Source organism: Lepus europaeus, chromosome 17, assembly GCF_033115175.1.
Source record: "Lepus europaeus isolate LE1 chromosome 17, mLepTim1.pri, whole genome shotgun sequence".
Taxonomy (NCBI): Eukaryota; Metazoa; Chordata; class Mammalia; order Lagomorpha; family Leporidae; genus Lepus; species Lepus europaeus.
Genome location: NC_084843.1, coordinates 32,829,217 through 32,851,708, shown reverse-complemented (window position 1 = coordinate 32,851,708; position 22,492 = coordinate 32,829,217). Strand labels below are relative to the sequence as shown.

Here is a 22,492-nt window from a genome sequence, read left to right as displayed (position 1 = left end):
AGTGCAACACGGAAATAAAAGCCAAAGCTACATCAGTAAAACAAGCCTTTTGGCAGAACTTTTCTTTGTTCTATAACTATTCTTTCTGTCACAGCAACGATAATGAAAAATAGCCCGTTCCCAGCTGAACCTATGCCCTGAGTGACACCTGGAAGGAGGAATCAACAGAGGGATCTCTGTTGTCTTAGTGTGGGGATCTCTTGCTCCATCACGGGTGCTGGGGGAACCATGATTCCCAGTGGCTGCCAGGCACTTGCACTTGGGCAGCTGCACATTTGGCACCCACTGGGGCCCGTTAGCCCCACCTTCTGAGTGTTTGCTAAGTGATGGGAAATGTCAGGCTCCTGAGCAGGTGCCAGGTCCAGGTGGGCTTCCTTGCACAGAAGGGTGACGCAGGTTCACCATGTTCAGAACCTGACTTAGTGAGTCCTCAGTGGGCTGATACACAGGGGTCTGCCATTGGCTCCTGGGTCAGCAGGCAGAGCACACACAGGAATTCCCCTGGGGAAGGTAGATGTGTGGGAGGCAGGGGCTCTGGCCATCCCCCTGACCTATAATTGTGCACACTCAGTGAGGGTGCCCGGGTCAAACAAGAGTGAGCTCCTTGGCTGCCTGGAGACTGGAAGCTTCTCTGGTGCTGTCTGGGCAGCCACTTTAGTTGCTAAGATTGCTGTGTTCACCATAGCAGGGGGCGTTTTCCACTTGAAGTAAATGGATAAGAATAAACACAGCAGGAAACATGAACAGGCACTTTTAAATGCAAAGTTTACTTACCACCTTCAGTGGGGTAGCTGGTTTTTTCCTGAGGAATAAAAGGAGATTACCTTTGTTAAAGCACAATGGAGATAAAGTAGAGCTATCATTTACTCTCAAATTTAAAGCAGAATAATGGAAGTGAGTGTGTGTGGGAAGACTATCTGTGAAGGGCTGTGAGGGCTGGCAGGAGGGTTTAGGGATGTTTCTCCAAGCCTCAGAGCCTTCCAGCAGATGGGGAAGGGGCTCCCGGGGTAAACAAGAGCCCCACTTGCAACTGAGCTGCTCTTCCCATTCTGCTGTCAACTCCCCAGCGACCTGGGCCCCTTGCTCTTGGCTGTGAGGTAAGCCAGAGCTTTAGTTACTCCAGCTGGTCTATGCAGAGTCTCCCCTCTCCAACAGCACCCCCAGGGGCTACTGCTTGGAGAGGGAGGGTGGAAGCAAGAGGGTGGCCAAGCAGGTGGAGGTGCAGCTGGCACCTTCCTGCACCAAGCTACCCTGTTTCTGGGTGACCCTGCTCGTCTAGACTTCTGGGTAGGATTCCACTTGGACAGATCCAAGACCACAACGAGTTCAAGTTTGGAGACACCATGGTTTGCTGCCCCCGTGGTTTGTGCCAACTTCACGAGCACTCCACCTTTGTCGATAGATACTGGAATCTAATATTGCTAAGGTTTTGTGCTTTTCTTAGATGTTTATTTTCAATTCTTCCTCTTTGTGTGTGTGTGTGGTTCTTTTTTTAAAGATTTACTTATTTATTTGAAAGGCAGAGTTACAGAGAGGCAGAGAAAGAGAGAGGTTTTCCACCCACTGGTTCACTCCTGAAATGGCTGCAACGGCCAGAGCTGGGCCGATCTGAAGCCAGGAGCCAGGAGCTTCTTCCGGGTCTTCCTCAGAGGTGAAGAGACCTAAAGATGTGGGCCATCTTCTGCTGCTTTCCTAGGCCATAGCATAGAGCCAGATTGGAAGTGGAGCAGCCAGGACTTGAACCAGTGCCCGTATAGGATGCTGGCACTGCAGGCAGTGGCTTTACCTGCTACGCCACAGCGCTGGCCCCATCTCTCTCTGTTTTTGACTTGAGCTGAAGTATGGTGGGAAGAACACTAACAATTACCAAATGCCTACAGGATAACGGGCACCAACATCATGGTTATTTCAGTCTTACCGTGAGCTATTACAATAGATATCATTATCACATTTTAGAGATGAGGGAACTGAGGCTCAGGAGGACTAAGAAACTTGCCCAAGTCGAAACAGCTGACCCAACAGAGGAGTGTTCAGGGTTTGGTTAATAAACCCCTGAAATGAAGAGTTTTTGGTTTATCCAGAGTCTGACTTAAGGTTATAACCATGCGCACTTTAGACATATTTAAATGTGTATTAAAAACATCCCATGAGGGACAGGCGCCATGGCATAGCAGGTAAAAGCCGCCACCTGCAGTGCCAGCACCCCAGGCTATAGCAGGGAGCTGGATCAGAAGTGGAGTAGCTGGAACTTGAACTGGCACCCATATGGGGTACCAGCACTGCAGGCAGCGGCTTTCCCCGCTATGCCACGGCATGGGCCCTGAAGATCCATTTTCTAATAAGAGGCACAAAATAGCCTTAAGAGTTGTATGTGGGGCTGGTGCTATGGCCTAGTGGGTAAACCCACCAGAGGCATCCCATAGGGACACCAGTTCATATCCCAGCTGCTCCACTTCCAATCCAGTTCCCTGCTATGGCCTGGTAAAGCAGAAGATGGCCTAAGTATTTGGGCCCCTGCACCCATGTGGGAGACTCAGAAGAAGCTCCTGATTCCTGCCTTTGGATCAGCCCAGCTCCGGCCGTTGCGGCCATTTGGGGAGTGAACCAGCAGGTGGAAGACCTCTCTCTCTGTCTCTGCCTCTCTCTGTAAAAACCCTGCCTTTCAAATATATAAATAAATCTTTTAAAAAAATAGCCCATTGAGCCAACATCATTTTATGGGGTCACTGTGAATTTGCAACATTACAATACTCACCTGACAGCTCAAGCTCACTAGGAAGCTCACATCACATTCGGAAGGAACCTCTGAGGGTGCCCTTGATTGAGCACCTGGGGGTATGCTGCTAGAGGGTCTCAGAATAGCTGGGTGCAGAAGCTTTGGCAAGCTGGGGGCTCGTGGGACATTGCAAGTTAATGGATGCAAGACTGAACTACAGTCGCACAAGAGGAAAGACTCCTGGCCTCTGACTGCGGCAGAGCTCCCTGCTCCGACATGCAGCCCAGTGTGGGAGTGGGCAGGGCTTGGCAGGGGGTCCACAGAGCAGCAGGGTCCACGATGCCACCCATTCAGATCTCACCAAGCCGCTTCCTGCGGTGGGTACTCACCCTGCCCTTGGCAGTGGGGACGGCGCAGCAGGGGAAGGCGGTGGCTTGCATTCCCAGACCCCGCTGTTTCGACCTGCACGGACAGATACACGGGTCAGGCCCCCAGTGGGGAACCTGAGGCTGGTGCTGTCAGCGAGGCTGACCTTTCTGGCCACTCACAAACCCCCGCAGACTTTGTGTTGCTTTCAGTCAAGCATATATGGTAGCTACAGAGAAGGTGTTGGTACAGTGGACGTCATGTTTAAGTAGTGTCAATGGCTAAGCTCAGGCCTAGGAGGTGGATGAGAGACTCCGGCTGGACATTTCTATAGCAGCCTCTCCTTACTCCCAGGGGCCAGCGCAGAGCCCCTGCTTGACAGGGCTCAGTGAAGGGAGCTCAGGCTGGCGACCCTGAGCTCTGCAGAGACACAGCGGCCCCCGGCCACTGCACCTGACACCCACCCCTGCCTCTCCACACGAGCATGCTTACCCCAACCTCGAGTGGGAAACTAGTCACTCCTTCATCCCCCAGTCCACAAGTGGGTGGACCAGGACACGTGGCAGGCCCCTGCCCAAATCCTACCTTCTGGAGTTCCCTTGCACCCAACCTCTCCCTCTCCTACTTGAAGACAGAAGCCAGGAATCATTCCGAGGGGGGACGTGAGAGAGAGGCTCCCTGGATGTCACCGCTGGGCAGAGGGCAGGCCAGGAGGCCCCTGGTAAGACTCCTTGTTGAACAAATTTGGCTGAACAAGCATTTCGTTAAGAACCGACTACGCTTCTGAGTATAGGGGACACCGTGTCAGAACGGGCTGGCCTGCTGCGCTCGGTGTGTTGCTTGAGATTGTGAGATAAGCAAAGACTGCAGTGACGGGCAGTTACCAAGGGCTGTGCAGAACCTGGCCTGTGCTACGCCCTTGGAGGCGCCAGATTAGGGGCTGTGGAAAAGGGGGAGAAGCAGACACAGGCCTCCGCTCCCCGGGATGAACGGCAGGGAGGACACGTGCCCCCTCTGTCACCTCATCCAAATACTACCTGAAAAGGACCCCGAATGAGACAGTGGCCCTCGCCTTCCCTGCGGAGCCCACCTGCTCTTTGTGCGTGGGCAGTGCTGGCTTGGGCCCAACCACCCCCAGCACACAGGGCAGAGCAGCAGAAGGGGTGAGAGGGGCGGGGGGGACTCTCCCCTTCCCTCCCCTCTGCCACCTCCTCCCCCCTCCCCTGCACCCAGGCACCCCTCCTACTTCCCTCTTGGCTGCGGGTAATTTTCAAAGACATTTTTGAAAAGAGGCTGCACGTGAGTTTTTATGTGTCACGTGACAAGAAGCCGGGGCATCATCTGGCTGTGCAATGTGAGTCCAAGGGTGTTCTAACTGGCTGCTCATCCAACTGAGAGCTTCAGACTGACAGGGCTGAAACACCCGGGGCAACTCAGACTTTGATGAAAGATCTGAGAGAAGGGAAAGAATCTCATCTCAAAAAGAAGGAAGTGGGGAAAAAAGGGCTAAGGCCGAATTTCCCCCAAGGGTTTCCGTCTTCTTCAATGCCTAAGGTTCGTGCCTTCTGTTTGACCTTTGTCACACCTACTGCCTGGCTCTTCCAGTAAGCTTCCCCTTCCTTCCGAGCCCCAAGCAGTCTGCCACTGTCCCCTTCTCCCTTCCCTCCCCACGAATGACTTCAGGCAGGCCATCACAGGACAGGGAGGGCCTCCTTGCTCCCCTCTGGCTTGGCAGAGGATCACGAACACTGGTGGAAAACCGATGGCCTTGTGTCAGGAAGACAGTGTTCTTGTTTTTCTGCCACCAAACTGGCTGGGTGACCGCCTGCAAGCCACTGAACCTACCTTCCCTCTCTGTGAAATGGGGCCACCACGACCTACCTTTCCTAACTCAGAGACACTGCAGTATGAGAAGGCTGACTGGGGAAATGTAAAGGATTAGCCAAATATAAAATATTATTTCTAGGAAGTGAGATGTATTTTAAAATACATCAAAATATTATGCTAAGTGAAATGAACTAGATACAAAAGACTACACATTCTATTTTTCTATCTATATACAACATCCAGAAAAGCAAATCTATAGCAACAGAAAGCAGATAGGCGGCTGCCTGGAGCTGGCTACCAATGGGCATCAGAGATTGTTTGGAGCTGGGATGATGGGCATGGAAATTTTTGAAAACTGGATTGTGGTGTTGGTTACATAATAATCACTATAAATGTAATGCTTTATAAAAGTCACTGAAGTGTACACATAAGATGGGTGAGTTTTATGATGTGTAAATTATAACTCATAAAGGAGCTCAGTAACTGTGATTCCTATTGTCTTTGTTTTACTGTCTTATGATCAACCACTGTGGTGTCTGTAGGTGCTGTACTTTCAGAGTGTGCCCCTAAGCCTCACATGAAACCAAGTGGGGCCAACCAAGGCTCCGAAGGGTGAACTGGCAAGGCTGGAGCTAGCCCGAGGCTCTCTGAGTTTAAAGCCTAGGCAGGCACCTTCTTCATCATGTTCTTTGGGGTTAAAATTTTCTAATTCCTCTCGACATTATTTCCTTGTTTAGATATGGTTTCTTTGCTGGCGCTGCGGCTCAATAGACTAATCCTCCGCCTGCGGCGCCGGCACACTGGGTTCTAGTCCCGGTCAGGGCACCGGATTCTGTCCCGGTTGCCCCTCTTCCAGGCCAGCTCTCTGCTGTGGCCCGGGAAGGCAGTGGACGATGGCCCGAGCCCTTGGGCTCTGCACCCGCATGGGAGACCAGGAGAAGCACCTGGCTCCTGCCTTCGGATCAGCGCGGTACGCTGGCCGCAGTGCGCCGGCCGCGGTGCGCCGGCCGCGGTGGCCATTGGAGGGTGAACCAACGGCAAAGGAAGACCTTTCTCTCTGTCTCTCTCTCTCACTGTCCACTCTGCCTGTCAAAAAAAAAAAAAAAAAGATATGGTTTCTTTATCTGATGCCTCTAATACTAATAGCTATGCTAGGTTAATAACAAATGAATCAGTAACAAATTCAATGGGCCAACGCCCTCACAGTGGAGCAGTGTGAGTCTTTAAATACAGCCGGTATGTGGGGAGTTGCTGACCCTCCACCATCCCAGCACCAGCTCTGAGCCGGGTCCCGGGCTAGGCCCTGGAACCTTAGCTGCAGACCAGACACGGAGCTGAGATTCTCACTGGACAGAGAGAAATCTCAGAAGTCAGTGCACGAAGAGTGTGCAGGTCACTCTGGGAGTATACATCATGGGGCTCCACCCCAGTGTGCGGTCAGGTGAGGCCTCCTGAGCAAGTGACAACAGAGGCAAGGTCTTTAGGGAGCTTGGGAAGCACTTAGGGGTACGACCCTGAGACCCCAAGTCATTGGGGAGTAGGTGTGGGCTGTTAGTAGGAAGAGACTTCTGGCAAAGGAGAGCTCTCTGAGAGCCACAGAAACCAGGGGAGGCTTTCTGGAGGTGGGGGCACTAATCTGGGCCTTGAAGGACAGGCAGGATATGTTGCCATAAAAGAGAGAACAAAGACCAAAAAGCAGAACCCATGAAATACAGGCTGATTGCAGTTCTGGATACGTTTTAGGAAGAGGCGGTCCTGGGATAGGGCAAGCAGAGCTTTGTAACACGCAAACACCAGAAATCATTAAAGTATTTTTCTAAAGGAGGTCCTCATTTTTTGTTGTTGTTTCAATTAAAGGCTTTCTGTTTTGGGGATTTGACACAATGGTTAGTGCACATACCACTTAGGAGCCTGCATCTCATATCACAGTGCCTGGGTTTTAGTCCTCACTCCACTCCTCTCCAGCTTCCTGGTGACACACACCCTGGGAGGCAGCAGGTGATGGCTGAAGTATTTGGGTCCCTGCCACCCACAGAGGAGACCCAAATGGAGTTCCGGGCTCCTGGCTTCAACCTGGCCCAGCCTCAGCTGTTGTAGGCATTTAGGGAGTGAGCTGCCATATGGGAGATCTCTGTCTCTGACTCTCTTCCTTTCAAAAAACAGAATAAACAAACATCCTGACTGTAAAAAGACAGAAAGAAAGGGTTTCTGCTGTGTAATAACAGCCCTTGTCCTGAGTGATCACGAGTCAGTGGGGGCCACGGCACCCCTGCCAGCTTGGTTCCCAGGAGGTGAGCGAGCTGGGTGGGCAGGATGTCACTGTCACCTCCACTCTCCAAACAGAGGGAGAGGACAAGGAAGACCAGAGCTTGTGAAGACGGTGAGCAGTTCCGTAAGAAATGAGTCACGGACAGATTTTTTAAAATACTCTTTCATTTTCTGTCCAGGAGATTGTCTCTGGAAGCAGAACCAGCCCCCAATCACCTGTGCTTGGCTCTGCAAGAGAAGGGAGTGTGTCGGGGTGTGAGTGTGTGAGCATGAGTGTGTTGGGGTGTGAGCGTGTGAGCAGGAGTGTGTCGGGGTGTGAGTGTGTGAGCAGGAGTGTGTCGGGGTGTGAGTGTGTGTGGAGGGGTGAGGGATGCGGGGAGAGAGAGAGAGAATGCACATGGCGGTGCTGGGAAGGAGGCACCTCCACCTCACTCCACTCACTGGGAACCACTGCCCGTTCATGGTGGGGGTCGAGTGACATGGTAGAAGCGAACTTTGTAATAAGACAGGCTGGCGACATCTGGAGGAGTTCCGAGCTCCCAGAGGCAGGGGTGTGGCCGTGGTGGCGACAGACAGGAAGGTGGGCAGTGATAGAGGAAGAGAGCCTGGACTGGGGTGGTGGCCGCTGCAATGGAAGAATCAGTTCGGGGCAAAGCAGCAGCAGGCTTTGGAAGGAGCACAGGTGCTGTCGGCCCTGCAGCCCGGAGGCTGACATGCGTGCAGAGAGGAGCCCAGCAGAGGGGGGAGGTGGTGAGCCTGCAGTTTGGTGAGGGAGAACCAGACGCCTTGGCAGCGGGGGCCGGCAGTTCAGACACGGACGAACCCTGCAGAAGCGCAGCAGCTTCTCTCTGCCGAGCACCGCGTGCCTGACACTGCGCTGTTTCCCAAGCACAACTTCAGAATGCTCCTGTCACCTGGAACCAGGAGCCCTGGGATTCCACCCTGGGTCTACCTGGCTCGACACCCAAGCTCTTCGCCCCCCAGGACATCCGGGCTGCAAGCTAACCCCTGGGGACTTCTCAGGGGAGGGGAGACAGCAGAGTGCCCAGTGCAGGACCTTGTCGGCCAGGGGCCAACAGGCCTGGGGAAGCGGGTCCCCTCAACACAGGTGCCACCAGACAGTGGATGGGTTGACGGAGGGCCTTCTGTTCATTCCCTTTGTTAAGAAACTTGGAAATGCCAGTGATTATTTCACCGTGCTTCGTCTCGGTTGTTTATCTTATTGGAACAGATGAAAAAGCAAACGACAGCTGGCAAATACTTTACCTGAAGCTGTCCCAGGAGGAGAGGCGGGCTTGGAGGAACTGCTGGGCTTAGTCAATCTGTTCACCAAAGGAGCTTGAATACACAGATAGATGCGCATAAATACACACACAGCACAGGCTACACGCACCTGCCGTGGAGGGGAGCCCCGCTGGGGACACCTCTGCGGAACCCACAGACCATTACACAAAACTCTCTGAAAAGGAACACCTGGAGAGCGGCTAGGGCAACCAAATTATTTTATGACGGAGATTTTGTTGCAGTCAATACTAGCTCTGGGGGAGGTCAAGTTCATTTGCCAAACAGGAGGTCTAGGAGATGGAAGACTTTCTGTTTTTTATCGGGAGAGAGTATTGAGCCTGGAAGTGGACGGCCCCATTTCCTCAGCCACATGCAATATGCACAATTTCTCTTGGATTTTGTAGGGGGAAGGAGGAAGGGATTTGCTGATTGTGGTAATGGGTGGGCTGGGAACTCAGGTGGGGCTGACAAGGATCAGCTGCAGGTGATCTTCCTGGCGCACAGAGAGGGCTGGTTCCTGCTGGCGGAGGGAGAGCTGAGCCCTGCTAACTTGCGGTCAAGGTTGTTAGAGGAGCAATGGCACCTAAGAAGCATCTCCTGGACGGGATTATGTTCTCCATGGTGACCATGTCCAGGATAAACACTGTTCCCTTGCTTGACCTGGGGTCACGTGGCACTGGCTGCTCAGACCATTTGATGGTCATAGCATTCCTCATCCCATGAAGGGTTTACAAAGGGATTGTTCCTCGTAGGCCCGAGGTACCACTAACTGGAAAGAGCCAGGACACACTGTGTATTTCAACTCTTATGCATTTTTTCAGTCATCTGAAGCAACTGTTCTCAGTACAGCATTTAAAAGGTCAATGTCAGGCTTGTGACCTACATATTAGCTTCCATGAGAAATCTACTCTAAGCCAGGGCAGCTGAGGATAATACAGGTGTTTTTTTTTTTTTTGGACAGGCAGAGTGGATAGTGAGAGAAAGAGACGACAAAGGTCTTCCTTTGCCGTTGGTTCACCCTCCAAAGGCCACTGTGGCCGGCGCATCGTGCTGCTTCTCCTGGTCTCCCATGCGGGTGCAGGGCCCAAGCACTTGGGCCATCCTCTACTGCCTTCCCAGGCCATAGCAGAGAGCTGGCCTGGAAGAGGGGCAACTGGGATAGAATCCGACACCCCAACCGGGACTAGAATCCAGTGTGCCGGCGCCGCAAGGCGGAGGATTAGCCTGTTAAGCCACGGCGCCGGCCAACAGGTGCTTTCATCATTAGAGACAGGTGTATTAAGTCATGGGGGGTGGTTAGAAGAAAGGGCGGTAGGGCTGGGAGACACAAGGAATGAGTCTCTGCTGTGGCCACAGAGGAGGGAGGTCTGGGCACGGTCACCTCCGAGCCCCTACTGCTTACCACCGAATAGAGCCACATGTCCCCAGCAACAGCTAGAAGTCTTCAAGGGCTTAAACGGCAAACGCTTACCTTTATCCGATGGGGGTGAACTGCTTTCTGTGGGGTGAATGTAGTTCTCGTCGTTGTCTTCCAGAGGGATCACGTAGTCGGCCTGAGAAGCACAGAGACAAATGGGCAGAATGCTGCACGTTCAGTTCCACGTATAAGAGGGGGTGAGTTTTAAAAAAGCTTGACTGAGATGTAACTCACATTCTATAAGGCTTTGCTACGTAAAGCATGTTAGTAAGTTGTTCAGAGTTGTTGTGCAACCATCACGATCTAATTTTAGAACATCTCTCACCCCTCAAAAGGAAGCTTACATTAGAGACTCTCCACTCACCCTGTTCCCTGACCAACTACTTCTGCCTGTACAGATTTGTGCTGAAACTAACCCGATAGCCACGGTTGAAATGAGGCTGACTCTCCAGCACGCAAGTACAGGGAGGCTGAGTGGCTGCGGAATCCCTGTGGGACTCTTGGTCCCTTCGGTCCACCTCTCCGGGTTGTCTCGGAGCCCGAGTGACACCTTGTCAGAGCCTAGCTTCCCTTCTAGCAGCTGGTTCCTACGAAAGGAGAGGCTGAGCCCCCAGGAGGTGTGGCCAATAAGGCCCACAGCCAACAAAACTTTCCAGCACCTTGGACCTGTACGCAGAACGCCGGCACTCACACGCAGCGACAACACCCGAGCTGCTGCAGGGACACTGGCAGCACCATGCCCCAGCCGAAGCGTCCCGAGCCCTGTCTCCCCACCTCGGACTCTGCGCTTTCTCGGGATTCTCAGCTTCACACGTGTTTCGTTCTGCATTCGTCAATTATAGTAGAAGCTGTTTTATCTACCGTGTAATGATTTACCCGGAACTGAGACATTTTTATTCCAAAGAGCAACGACAGAAAAGAAGGACTTGAACCAGTCCACACAGATCTTGCTGTAGTGCCAGCCCCCATCTCCCGGATAAAGGGTTTGTGGAGAGGGGATGCGTGATGTGTATTTCCGGTGCTGCAACTCAGTGCTTTAAAGTTGTGACTTGCCCAAATAAGTAAATGATCAAGAAACATCACAACTTATATCCCAGCAAGACCACCTTGGCCCTGCTGCCATGTTTTAACTTAGACCCCATTATTAAGAGCCAACCACAAACACCTGGCTGTAGCGACATCAGTGACAGAGCTTTAGATGCCAGGCAGATCATTCTACTACTGTGACCTTCATATATTAGAAATCCTTCTTCAATTATTATAATGGCTTGAACAACAACAACAACAACAAAAACAGATTATTTTAAAAATCAGTTTCAATCAACCCCAGAGTTTAGATGTCTCAGTATTAAGACACCAGTTTGTTTATTTGCCTCCCCTAGCCTGCAGATTTGAAAAACAAGGAGTGCCACAAATTCATCTTATTTTCTCCTTCACACTATTTGTCATACTCAATTACTTATCACATCATTTTGATCAGCTTTTAAATACCTACCTAAGCAATATAGACATTATTTTAATGAGTTCTTTTTTAAAAAATGTATTTGGCAGAGAGACACAGAAAGAGAAAGCAAGCTCCCCTCTGCTGGTTCATGCCCCTCAGTGGCTGGGACTGGGCTAAAGCTGGAGACCAGGAACAGTGGCAGGGACCAACCACTGCACCATCACCTGGAGTCCTCATTAGCAGGAAGCTGGATCCGAAGTCGAGCTGGGAATTGAAGCCAAGTGTTCCAGTATGGGATGTAGGCGTCTTAGCTGATGTATTAATCACTAGGCCAAATGACTGCTCCTAACTCATTGAATTCTTACACTAATACCTACCCTCTAAGGTAGGTCTATTTATCCTAATTCTGCAGATAAGGATTTGAGAGAAGTCAAGTAAACTGTCTACAGTTCACATGATCCCAGAAGACTGGGACCCTAAAGGACAGGCACTGGATCAGTTCTGGGCACCACAAAGACCCCGGAACCTATGCAGTGCGGGGCACATTTATGTTAACTGAAGAGCTGGTTTCATCTCATGGGAGGCCGGAGAGGTGGTGCAGGGCGACCCTTTAGCACCCGGGCTCCCATCGCTCCTTGTCTGGGTTCACACGTCGACTCTACTCTTTTCCTCTGTGACCTCGGACAGATTTTTTTACTCATTTGTACATTAGTTTCCTCATCTGTAAAACAGGACGACACCATACACTTCCCAGGTTGTTGTGCAGATTCCATGAGATACTACACACAAGTGCTGAGCACACTGTGGAGACCAGCACTCCTCGTGCCAGCTCTCCGTTTGGCTTGTGCCTCCATGTTTTGCCGATAGCCTATAGAACAGAGCTGAATGTTTCACTGGTGCTGGTGTTTGACTTTTTCCTTTCCCATGTAATGGTTTAGTTACACAGTAATGTTGGCCTTTTTTTTTTTTTTAACCCTTTCTTATCTTGCCTCTCCATCTGCCCATTCCAGAATGCAGCCTCCTCCATACTTCTCCTTTCCGCCTGGTGCAGGCGGGCCTGAGCTACCTCCCCAAGTTGCTATTAGCAACATCCTTCCTCACTCCCTGGGCCCCTCTCTGCTGTTCACAGAAATGGAGAAGCTGAGGGAATCCACAGCACTCATTTGCATTCTGTGTCTGAGCTTCTGTCTTCATATGGATTTACCAAATGCTGATAGAATGCACAGTGAGACCCTAGCAGCTGCTATCCCCATGCTGTTCCCTGCTTCGCTTCTCCTTACCACGCTACCGCAGTCCTGGACAGACAGCATCACCTCTCAGACTGACAGAGCGAGGATGACAACCCATAACTGCCCGCTCTCAGGCTGCTGACTTCCTGATGTCAACTCTCCTTTAAGCAGGGGTCATCAACTAAAATGCAGACAGAGCAAGCGGGGGACAGGAGTGGAGGCTTGTGCAGGGTGAGGGGTGGCCATGCAGTGCAAGGGCTGGGGACAGTGAGAGATGGAGCTGGAGGTTGCCATGGGGCTCCCCTGCTTTGAGACCACGGATGGCCCGGTGTGGCCAGGTCTTCAGTTTTCAGGAGAAACTAGAAAACTAGATTTTAAAGAATCTAGAATCTAGCAGAAAAGAATCCAATATAGTCCCTTTTGGGTGTCAGGCACTGTGTATGGTATTATATATATGCTCTCTTATTAAGTCTTCAAAATAACTTGAAGAGATGAAAAACGGGCTGTCCAGCCTGCCCGAAGTTACAAAGCTAGAAGACTTGAAGCAGGAATCTGGGCCAAGAAACTGGCTGTATTTTATCCTGTTGTGCTACAAGTCATATTAAGGTAGAAATGAAGATCATTTCATAACACACACATAAGCCACAGGCTTTATCATCTATGGCATTAAAATAAGTGTTTTCTTACAAAAGCTAGAGTAAACTGTGTCTGGTGACAGTTAAGGGCTGCTTTTTTTTTCCTCCAGTTTTTCATTTATTTGAGCGGTAGAGAGATGCAGCTTCCACTCACTGGGTCACTCCAGAGATGCCTGCAACATCTGGGAGCGCGCCATGCAAAGCCGGGAGCTGGGAATGCAATGCAGGTCTCCCACATGGGCGCCACGTGGGCGGCAGGGAGTCAACTACTGGAGCCACTGCCTGCGGCCTCCCAGAGTGTGCACTAGCAGGAAGCTGGATCCAGGAGCAGAGATGGGACTTGTACCAGCACCCCAATCTGGAATGTGGCACCTAGCCTACTGTGCCAAACGGTCACCCCAAGAGCTGCCTTTAGTGTTATTTTGTTTCTCAGATTCCCATATGCGTAGGACTGTCCCGATGTTGTGCTGGGAGGCTGGTCATTGCCCTTATTTTAGATGCAAGTACCTCGGGGAACCATGACGCGTTAGCCTGCATCATTCTACATAATGGTCTGAATGCATTTTCCTCCTCGTTTCAAATGGGAGCAATTCTGGAGGGAGTATGACTCACAAAAGTGAGGTGTGCACAGAGGGGAGGCTGGTAAGATAACTGCCCAGGCAGCCTGTGAAGGTGGGTGTCTGGGTACCTAGGGGTTGGGGCAAGGGGCGTGAGAAGAGCTGTCGGGGGAGTGGAGGGGTCAGCTCCTTTAGAGCATGTGCAGGTCCTGCCAGACCAGGGTCACCATTGCATTCACACGTCAGCCCTGAGAAGAGGAAAGTGGAGGAAACAAGGTGGGGGAAGAAGTGAGGCAGAGACAGGGCAGGGAGGCCCAGGAGAACAAAGGCAGGGAGAGTATCTTGGGGAGGAAAGAGAAGACTCAGCGCACCAAGGGCAAGAGGAAGTGGGCAAGGAGGAGTGCACGGAGCCAAACGAACATGTTAAGTTGACAGTCACATATGGCATTTTCAGAGAATACCGAGTCCTGTGGGATAGGACTGGGGACTGGGGGTGGGGGCAGGGCAGACAAGGATGGGGAAGATGGAACAGCTGCCAGGGCCCCGGCCGTCTGGGCCGCCATCGCCCCTGCCCTCCCCGCATCCTGGGATGCCTTCCACAGGGTGTCCATTACCTCGTCCTCAAGGAGACCTTTGGGTTTGGGTGGGACTTCAGGTTTCCGCAGAGCAGTCAGGGCCGGCAGGGTGGAGGCGAGCCTTGCTTTCGCTGAAGGCCAGCTGGGCTTACTGGGAAGCGTCTTGCTGATGGGTGGGGACTGCCTCTGGCTTAACCGGTTGTCTTGAAAGCAACAAAGGAGAAAACACAACTTGAAAGACGCGCTGGGCAGGGCGGACGTTGGGTCTAGTGGTTGGGCCCCCATTGGGTCGTCCACAGGCTAAGCTGGAGCGCCCGAGTTCCAGCCCTGGCTCTGCTCCTGACTTCAGCTTCCTGCTACTGTAGACCCTGGGAGGCAGAGGTAATTGGGCTCTAGTAATTGGATTCCTGCACCCCACATGGGAGGCTTGCATTGAGTTCCTGGCTCCTAACTTCAGCTTGGCCCTACCCCAGCATTTGCGGCCATTTGGGGAGTGAACCCATGGATGAGAGCTCTCTTTCTGTCTCTCTGCCTCATAAACAAACAACTAATTAAAAACTCTGGATCATCTCTTGGGTGAAAGCCATTGAAATCCCCAAAGTATAAAACCACTGGCAGCAATGTAACCACAAGTGATCAATCCGGACATTCCTTAAACAAATGAAGTAAAATGGTTAACAACTTCTGTAGAGGAAATACAGCTGCAACTAGAGACAAAGAAAGAGAAGCAGACCCCTCCTCCCAACACAGACCTTGAAAAGTGGCTGCTCGAAATTCACTAGTGAAGCAGCTGCCCACTGTGATCTTGTCTAGGGAGGGAAGACGTCCTACGTTCTGCTTCTGTAAACTCCAGTCGTAAATCTGTCCTAATAAATCTACCCCTGGTATCTCTTTTACAAACATACCAGGCCCACCGACCATTGGCAGTGTGGCCCTAAGTCACGTAGGCTGCAATTTAAACCCACCAATGCTGTAACAGCTAAGGTAGGATGCTGATGAACCTATAAATATTGTAAGAAACTTGGGACTGTCGCTCAGTTCTCGGGAAACGATTCCAGCTGCGCCCGCTGGCGTAAATAAACTACTTCGATTCTTTACTGTCTCTGGTGCCTGTTTGAACAAAGGGAGTCTTCCCACCTCGGATTTCTATAACACTTTCATGATAAAGCCAGAGAACATGTTCCCCAAAAACTCCCTGGGGAGTGATGTCAGTCAAGATGACAGCCCAGCACCATCACACACAGCGGACGGATGCAGGGTGCAGGTCTAGGGCGCTCCAGGATGGCTCACCTTGCTCTGTGAACCTCTGAGGGCAGTGATGCTCAACCCTGTTTATGCGTTAGAACCCATCCCACAACTGCTATGTTTGAACGTCCAGGGAGGGACCTGGCATCACAGGTTAAAAGGCCCCCAGATTATCTTAAGGTGTATCCAGGGTGCTGGTTACTCATCTGGGTCCATCCACCTGTCCCTCAATGATTTCCTCTCAACCATGGAATCCATGAGACTCCCCTGGGCCCAGGACCATCCTCCTCGGTGGGTATCAGGTTCAGGTCTGCCTTCTGTCCCCTGCTTGACACTCAAGCCACGTTCTTCTGGGCCAGTGATCCAGCCTCCCCGGGACTCACAGTCCTCACTTTAACCTGAGGGCAGAAATGCCCACTTGATAGCATTATTGTGGGGACTAGAACATGGCAGTGAAGGAAGTAGGCGCCGGTGTCTGCCTAACAGGACTAGTGTCACTTACATCACGCTCTGCGGGCTTAGACCCCATCCAGCGTACTCGCTGGTTCTGTGGGCTGAGCACACACAGGAAATCTGCATGGGCACAGCCCGGTGGCCTTTGTATTGCATCACTGGCTTCCTGCCGCTTCCTCCTAAGGCAGCCCCACCCTCACCAGCTTCACGGAGCTGCCCTCAACTCTCTGCTCCCCTCCTGATGCTGCTGCTGGCCTTGCTCCTCCTTGTGGAGGGTGTGTGGTTAACATCAACCTTGCTGCCTCCTTGGAAGCCTTTTGGGGGCAGGGGGCACGAAGGCTTCCACTTTGCCTCTTGTTTTTATTCGCAGCGCTTGGAGCTTATCATCAGATGTAGCAGACCACAGAAAATGGCTTTGGAGACTGGGCCCTTGGATGAGCCACGTAACTCTCTTGAACTGCAGGCCCGTGAAGCGGGCCTGACAGCCACTTCCTTCCCGGGGTTGCTGCAATGTCTGAACAAGGTCATTTACCAAATATGGTGGGCAGCGCATAGAGCGGAGGGCTGAGGACAGGCCCATCTGCGCCACACTTAGGACCTTGGTCCTCCTTAGTGAGGCGGGGGTGGATCCTTCTTTCGAAAGATTACCTGGAGGCCATGACCGTAATGCACTCAACCGGAAACTATGGGAAGTCTGGGAGCGTCACCTGTCTCGCTTGCTGCCGGCCTCTGAGCGCTAGCACAGTAGAGGAGCACAGGAGGTGGAACAAAGCAACCAGACACCCGTGCCCTGCAAGAAGGCAGCGAATGGCAGCGAGGCCTTCCCAGGTGGGAACACCCCCTGCAGATGCCAGTGTCACAGTGACCCGCAGGCCCACACTTCCTCGTCACACCTGCTAAGACTAGAATGCGAGCTGCTTTTTGATGGACGTAAAAAGGCACACTTAGCCCTTGAATCCAGGGCCAATCTCTGTCCACTGAACTTATGAAGTTAATTCGAGGCTTAGAACCTCCCACTCACTCCCATACCCCAGCCCCTGGTAAGAACCCACAGCGCAGACTCGGCCTGGGGCAGGAGAAGAGAGGGAGGGGGGATGTCAGCCGACCCTGAGATCCTTGAAGGGCACTGTAGTTCTTTAAGGACTTTTTAAGAGAAATTCCAGAACCTTGTGTGCATGAAGCCTTAAGAGAAGTGGGGACTAATCGCTGGGCAGGTTTCCCGCGGGACCACGGAGTGGGGAAGGCGAGGAGCAACCCCCAGGTATGCTCCATTCATCTACTTTTGCCTGTTTCCAACGTTCCTGCTTTTAGAAGAAGGGAAAGGAGAAGCTACACAGCTTGGGCACACCCAGCTGTGAGTGGGAGCCCAGATAACCTGCTTGCGGGTGGTGAGCATCCACCCTCTGTGCTCTTAGTCCACCCTGCCCCGCTCTGGGCGTGGCCTCACCTATGTAATCGCCCCTGGTGAAGGGCAGGGCTGGGTGAACCGTCCTGGCCTCCTGCTCGGCTGGGGGTGGCTCGTAGCTGTCGTCCCCGTTTTCCTCGGCGGGCATCACGTACATCTCCGAGTCCGAGTGCTCATCCGGGTTCTCGTAGTCGCTGTCCTGCAAATGCAGATACCGCGCTCAGCAGCCCGGTCCATGCCGCAGACCCCGGGGGTCGGGGCTGTTCTCCAGGCCAGGAGAGGCACACTTTGCAGGGCCAGGTGGCTGGTCCAGGCCTCCTGCCTGCAAAGCTGAAGGCCTGGCCCACTGCACTAGGCTGGGCTGGGGAGTATGTGAGCTACTAAACACCAAGGGGGCCAGAGCTCTGCAGTGGACGATGAGAAAATCCATTTTTGAAAGACAGCGAAATGATCCAGTAAAGCAAAATAACCAGTAGGCTTTCTCCATCATGAATGTTGATGGTTGAGGTTGAGTGGGCGTGCGGGGGGGGGGGGGGGTGCACAGGGATACACAGATACGTATTTGAGGGGATAAGACTGTGTGTTCCATTTTTTAAGCAGAGCTGATAAGCTGCAGAGAAAAGGCTTCGTGGACTCAGAGTCCCTTCCTTTTTGATTATTTTTAATACAGTTTTTAAAAGGCTGTATTAAAATACATCGGCATTGTCTAGAGTCCCAACAGCTAAGTCCGCTTCCCAGCCTCTCTGGCCCTCTGCCAGGGCAGCCGAAGTTATTGGTTTTGCGTGTGTCTTCCAGAAATGGCTGGTGTACATACTGTTGGTGCCACATTACTGTGGAGGAAATACTTGATCCCAGGACCTAAGAGGGGGCCCCTCTTAGTCACGTGTGATCCACGTGACTTCCCAGTGGATGCACGAGACGCCTGCCCTTTGGCTGGTCTTTCCCTCGCGATTTAATTGCAGGATTTCACCAGGCAGGCCCAGAGGCTTCTGTAACAGCTGGGTTCATCCTGAGCGAGCAGGCGTGGACTAAGTGAGAACAACGGTGAGTGAGCTCACTCAGTCCTTATCAGAGCTGCAGTCTGGGTCGTCTGGCAGGTCAGTCCCTCCTTTCCAGACTGACTTCACTTGGGTTTTCTCAGTCCCCACAGCCTGCTCTTTTTATCCACCAGCAGTTCTGTTCTCTTTCCTCCTGCACCTTTCCTTGGCTGCAGTGGCACAGTGCGTTCTGCCAGCAGGGGGCGCACGTGCAGCGCTTCTGGGCGGCAACGGCTGTGGGGCCCAGGGGAGGACTCCAAGCCCCAGGGACCATCAGAGAGGAGACCTCCTACGCTCATTTTTCTTTTTCTTTTCTACAGTTGAGAAAAAGAGGAACTGCAGTCTCCTAAGACACTGTAAACTCCAGGTGGTGAACACAGCCAGGAACTGAGCTGGGGCTCATTTCCGGGCCCTGAGTCCCAGGTTCTCACTGAGCTGGCCATTGAGTCACTGGCTGATGGTGGGGAAGCCATTTGTATTCATTGGCCTCAGTGTCCTCATCTGTGAAATGGGCATGGGTCGCATCCTTGGATTCCTTCCAGATCTAAAACACGGAGTGAAGCAGGCTAACATTCGGAGTGAATTTTAATAATCATTGTGAAGAAAAGTTTTAGGATGTCTTGCTGCCACAAGGCTCATCCCAAGAGAGAAGTGGCTGCAGGGTCCCTGCACAGTTCCTTCTGATACCCTCTGTCATTGTGTCCAGGTCATCGTGGCCAGGTCCATCTGGCTTCTTCTGGGGCCCCCAGGGCTATGCCAATGTTCTAACGCTGAGAGTCTGGTTCGGAGATCTGAAGGCCTGGGTTTGGATTCTGAAGCTGCAAGTTGGCTAACTGGTTCCTGGAAGGCCCCTGATGTGCCAGGCAGTGACTCTGGAAGGGCTCCAGGCAGGAGCCGGGCAGTGATGGGGAAGGTGAGGACAGAGGCACTCACCAATGGGTGTGGAGATGTGTACACATGTCCACATCTCCCTGGATCCCAGCACTAAGATTACCTCCCTCGGGGGTGTGGTGAGGACCGAGTGTCGTCACACATGTGATACTCTTAGCCTGGCACCCAGCAAGTGCTGGCCTAGTCAGCCACTGTGACTCAGGGCCTCTCGTTCCAGCCCTCTCTGACTTGCCTGGGATGTGCCGCTGGCAACCGGCACGTAACCCAGAACCAAGCTCTTAAAAAGGTCTCCCATGGGGGCCCGGGCCCCTTCCAGGCTCTACGAGCAAGTACTTACGAAGTCGTCCGACCACTGCTCCTCTTCGTCAGCAGGGCTCTCTGAAACAGCGGGTGGGGAACAGAAGGAACAGGCGTGAGTGTCGCGGGCCACCTCCGGCTTGTCCAGACTCTCGCACCTGCTCGCCCTTCCTTTGGGCCTCCTGATGCCATTTCCTTGGCCTTGAACAATTTTTACAGTTATGTGTTCATTCCCTTTTGACTCCCCCCCTCCTTTTTTTCTAATTAATCCTCAAAGTGTGAGGCCCAGTGGGGTAAGTGGTAAGGGATCCAACCCATGTCCAGGGACATCTCTGGTGCTGGACAGTAGCCTAGCAGATGCTGCGTGTCACTTGACTTCTTCTATGTGGGTCAGCACATGGATCTATATGTAGCAGGAGGAGCACTGAACAGGGAGTCAGAGAGATCTGAATTCCATGTGAGCAAGGAGAGCAAGGACACCCCCACCCCACCCCCCATCTGCGGGTCCTGTTTCCAGATCTATAAAATGAGAGGAAACCTCCTGGGATTCTCTCTGGCTCCAGCTTTGATCTTCTTGGTTAGGAAATTCTTTTCTCTAGTGCTTTCCCACTTGCCAGGCAATCGGATCAGAGCTTCACGCTCGTTCACTTCTCAAAAAGCCTTGGAGGAAGCAGGCCTACGACAGATGAGTCACACGCCTGTGGCCGGGGAGTCAATGGCAGTGCCAGGCGTTGAACCCGGCAGCTGGACTTCAGAGTGCACACTCTGAGCTCCAGCCCTGGGCTGCCTTGCTGAGCTCAGGGGGAGGGGGGGGCCTGTCCTGGGCCCTGAAGGGGATACCAAAAGTGGACGTGATGAGCTTGATGAGTAAAACAGGTCTGCATTGTGAGAGCCAGGGGAAGAGCAGATCCCTTCTCCCTGTGGGCACTTACAGAGTGGAAGCTCAGCATCTATCCATCTATCCCGTCATGCCAACTGAGCTTCGAGCTTGAGAGGGATTCGCGGTGCTGGGCAGGGTCAACAGACACAGGCCCACCAGGCGCAGTGGCTCCACCAACTGTTCCATAGAGGGCCCCAGCTCCCCTCCCACCCCGCTGAGCCGCCACTGCCACAGAGGACCCAGTGGATGGCCCTGAGACCCCTAGAACCTCAACAGGATCCTTCTCTTCTGCTCCTGCCACAGCAGATCCCAGACCCCCGTCCCCCGCCCCCCGGCTCTAGGGGATGCCACAAGACACAGTGAGGGAGTCGTGGGCATGAAATGGGGTCCGGAGGGGTAGAGCTTAGGGTCAGAGCGGCCTCATTTCAGATGGTGGCAGCAGTGACTCTCTGTCCTGGGGAAGCTCACTCTACAGGCCGAGTGTGGGTCACGCTTCGGTACAAACAGAAAAGAGTTCTTCGTAAGTTATTCTTTGGGTTGACTGATACCAAATGGCTGTGTGGCGCGATCACTGGGGTGTGCCAAGGAAAGAGCGGGTACAGAGATCTCCTTCCCAGTGTGGTTCCCCGGCATGGCGGGGAATGAGTTTCCAGTACCTTAAGTTCGGGGGTAATTCAAGACCGTCCCTTCGGATGGCAGATGTTTCTATGTCAGCCACTCAAACAGAAACCTGTGAAGCCGTCACAAAACCCTCGCCTGCCCTGCTAACCTCATCTGCTGAACCTTGGCTCAGTGAGTCAGGGTCTGCTTCCTGACCAGTTCCTGGGGAAGCCACCTGCAGTAGCCTCTAACTAACTTCCTCTCAGTTCATCCATCCTGCTGTTTCTAGTCGCCTTAAAATAGAGCACTGCCTCAGGCTGTTCCTTTCTCAAGAACCATCAATGGCTCCCTGTGGAATCAAGTGGAGCTTCTGTGCCCACACCTTCAGATGCCGCCCCTGCCCTCGTCCTGTCCCGTCGCAGTCTTCCATGCTACGCGCAGTGACAGCGGGCACCCTGCTCCCTGTGTCATGCACTTTTGAAGTCATGCCAGTCCCCAGCCCATTCTCCTTCCCCCATGGATATCCCTGTCCTTCCTCCTCCTCCGTACCATCTTCCCCAGTCTCTCCTTGTCATCACCCATCACCCTGTCCTCTGGGCCCTCAGCTGTGGCTGGCACCTTGATGTCCCGTGCACTTGGTTCTGCCCCAGGCTATGATTAAGTTGTTTGTGTCTCTCTGTCCCATAAAGGAGGCCCATTTGATTATCTTATTTGGATAGTGCTTTGTGTTTGTAATTTGTGCGGTAATAAAAGTATGAACTAATAAATAAGTGAAAGTTAGTATAATAATGGATTCCATTTATTGAATACCTCCCACATGCTGGGTGCTAGCCTGCTTTATAAATGTTATTTATTTATCCTTACAATGGTTCCATGTGATGGGGGCAATCATTACCTCTGTTTTATAGGTGAGGAAACCGGGCCTAAGAGAGCTTGCAAAACCTGATGAGTGTGGGGGCTGGGCTGGAGGCCGGGCTCTCTGTGTTGGCTCCTGCAGCTGAAATCTCGCGCGGCCCTCCCCTGAGCATTCAGGTAAAACCCAGGACAGCAACGTGGCACACAGAGGCAGAGAGACAGAGAATTATCTTGGACAGACGTTATTTTCCCAACCCCAGCACCACTCATCCTCTGGTCCAAAGGCCACTCTAAATGTCATATCCCTAAGGTCACAAGGTTGTGGGTAATTGTCCAGACTGGAAAGGGTAACCACCCAAAGCATTAGACACAAAGGATGGGCTGGCATTTCCAGTTTCTCAGGAATCTCCCAAAGAGTGCAGCTGGTGCTTTTAGAATCCGCAGCCCTGGGTTCAAAATCCTACCTCTGATCTTTACTAGTTACTTGATGTTGGACCAATATTAGCATTTA

General features: G+C 52.5%; 1 protein-coding gene across 2 annotated transcripts in view; it reads right to left on the bottom strand.

The window, feature by feature from the left end:
- The window catches only part of BLNK (B cell linker), a 66,303-nt gene that overhangs the window by 13,642 nt on the left and 30,169 nt on the right, over positions 1-22,492 (bottom strand). The window contains exons 4-10 of one of the 2 annotated variants that reach the window (XM_062214001.1): positions 19,687-19,727; positions 17,464-17,620; positions 14,358-14,521; positions 9,933-10,014; positions 8,444-8,515; positions 3,106-3,178; positions 775-802 (exon numbers count right to left, since the gene is read on the bottom strand). In XM_062214001.1, the coding sequence (XP_062069985.1) occupies positions 775-802; positions 3,106-3,178; positions 8,444-8,515; positions 9,933-10,014; positions 14,358-14,521; positions 17,464-17,620; positions 19,687-19,727 (617 nt within the window). The remainder of the gene's footprint in view (positions 1-774; positions 803-3,105; positions 3,179-8,443; positions 8,516-9,932; positions 10,015-14,357; positions 14,522-17,463; positions 17,621-19,686; positions 19,728-22,492) is intronic. The other variant, XM_062214003.1, reaches the window with a different exon arrangement.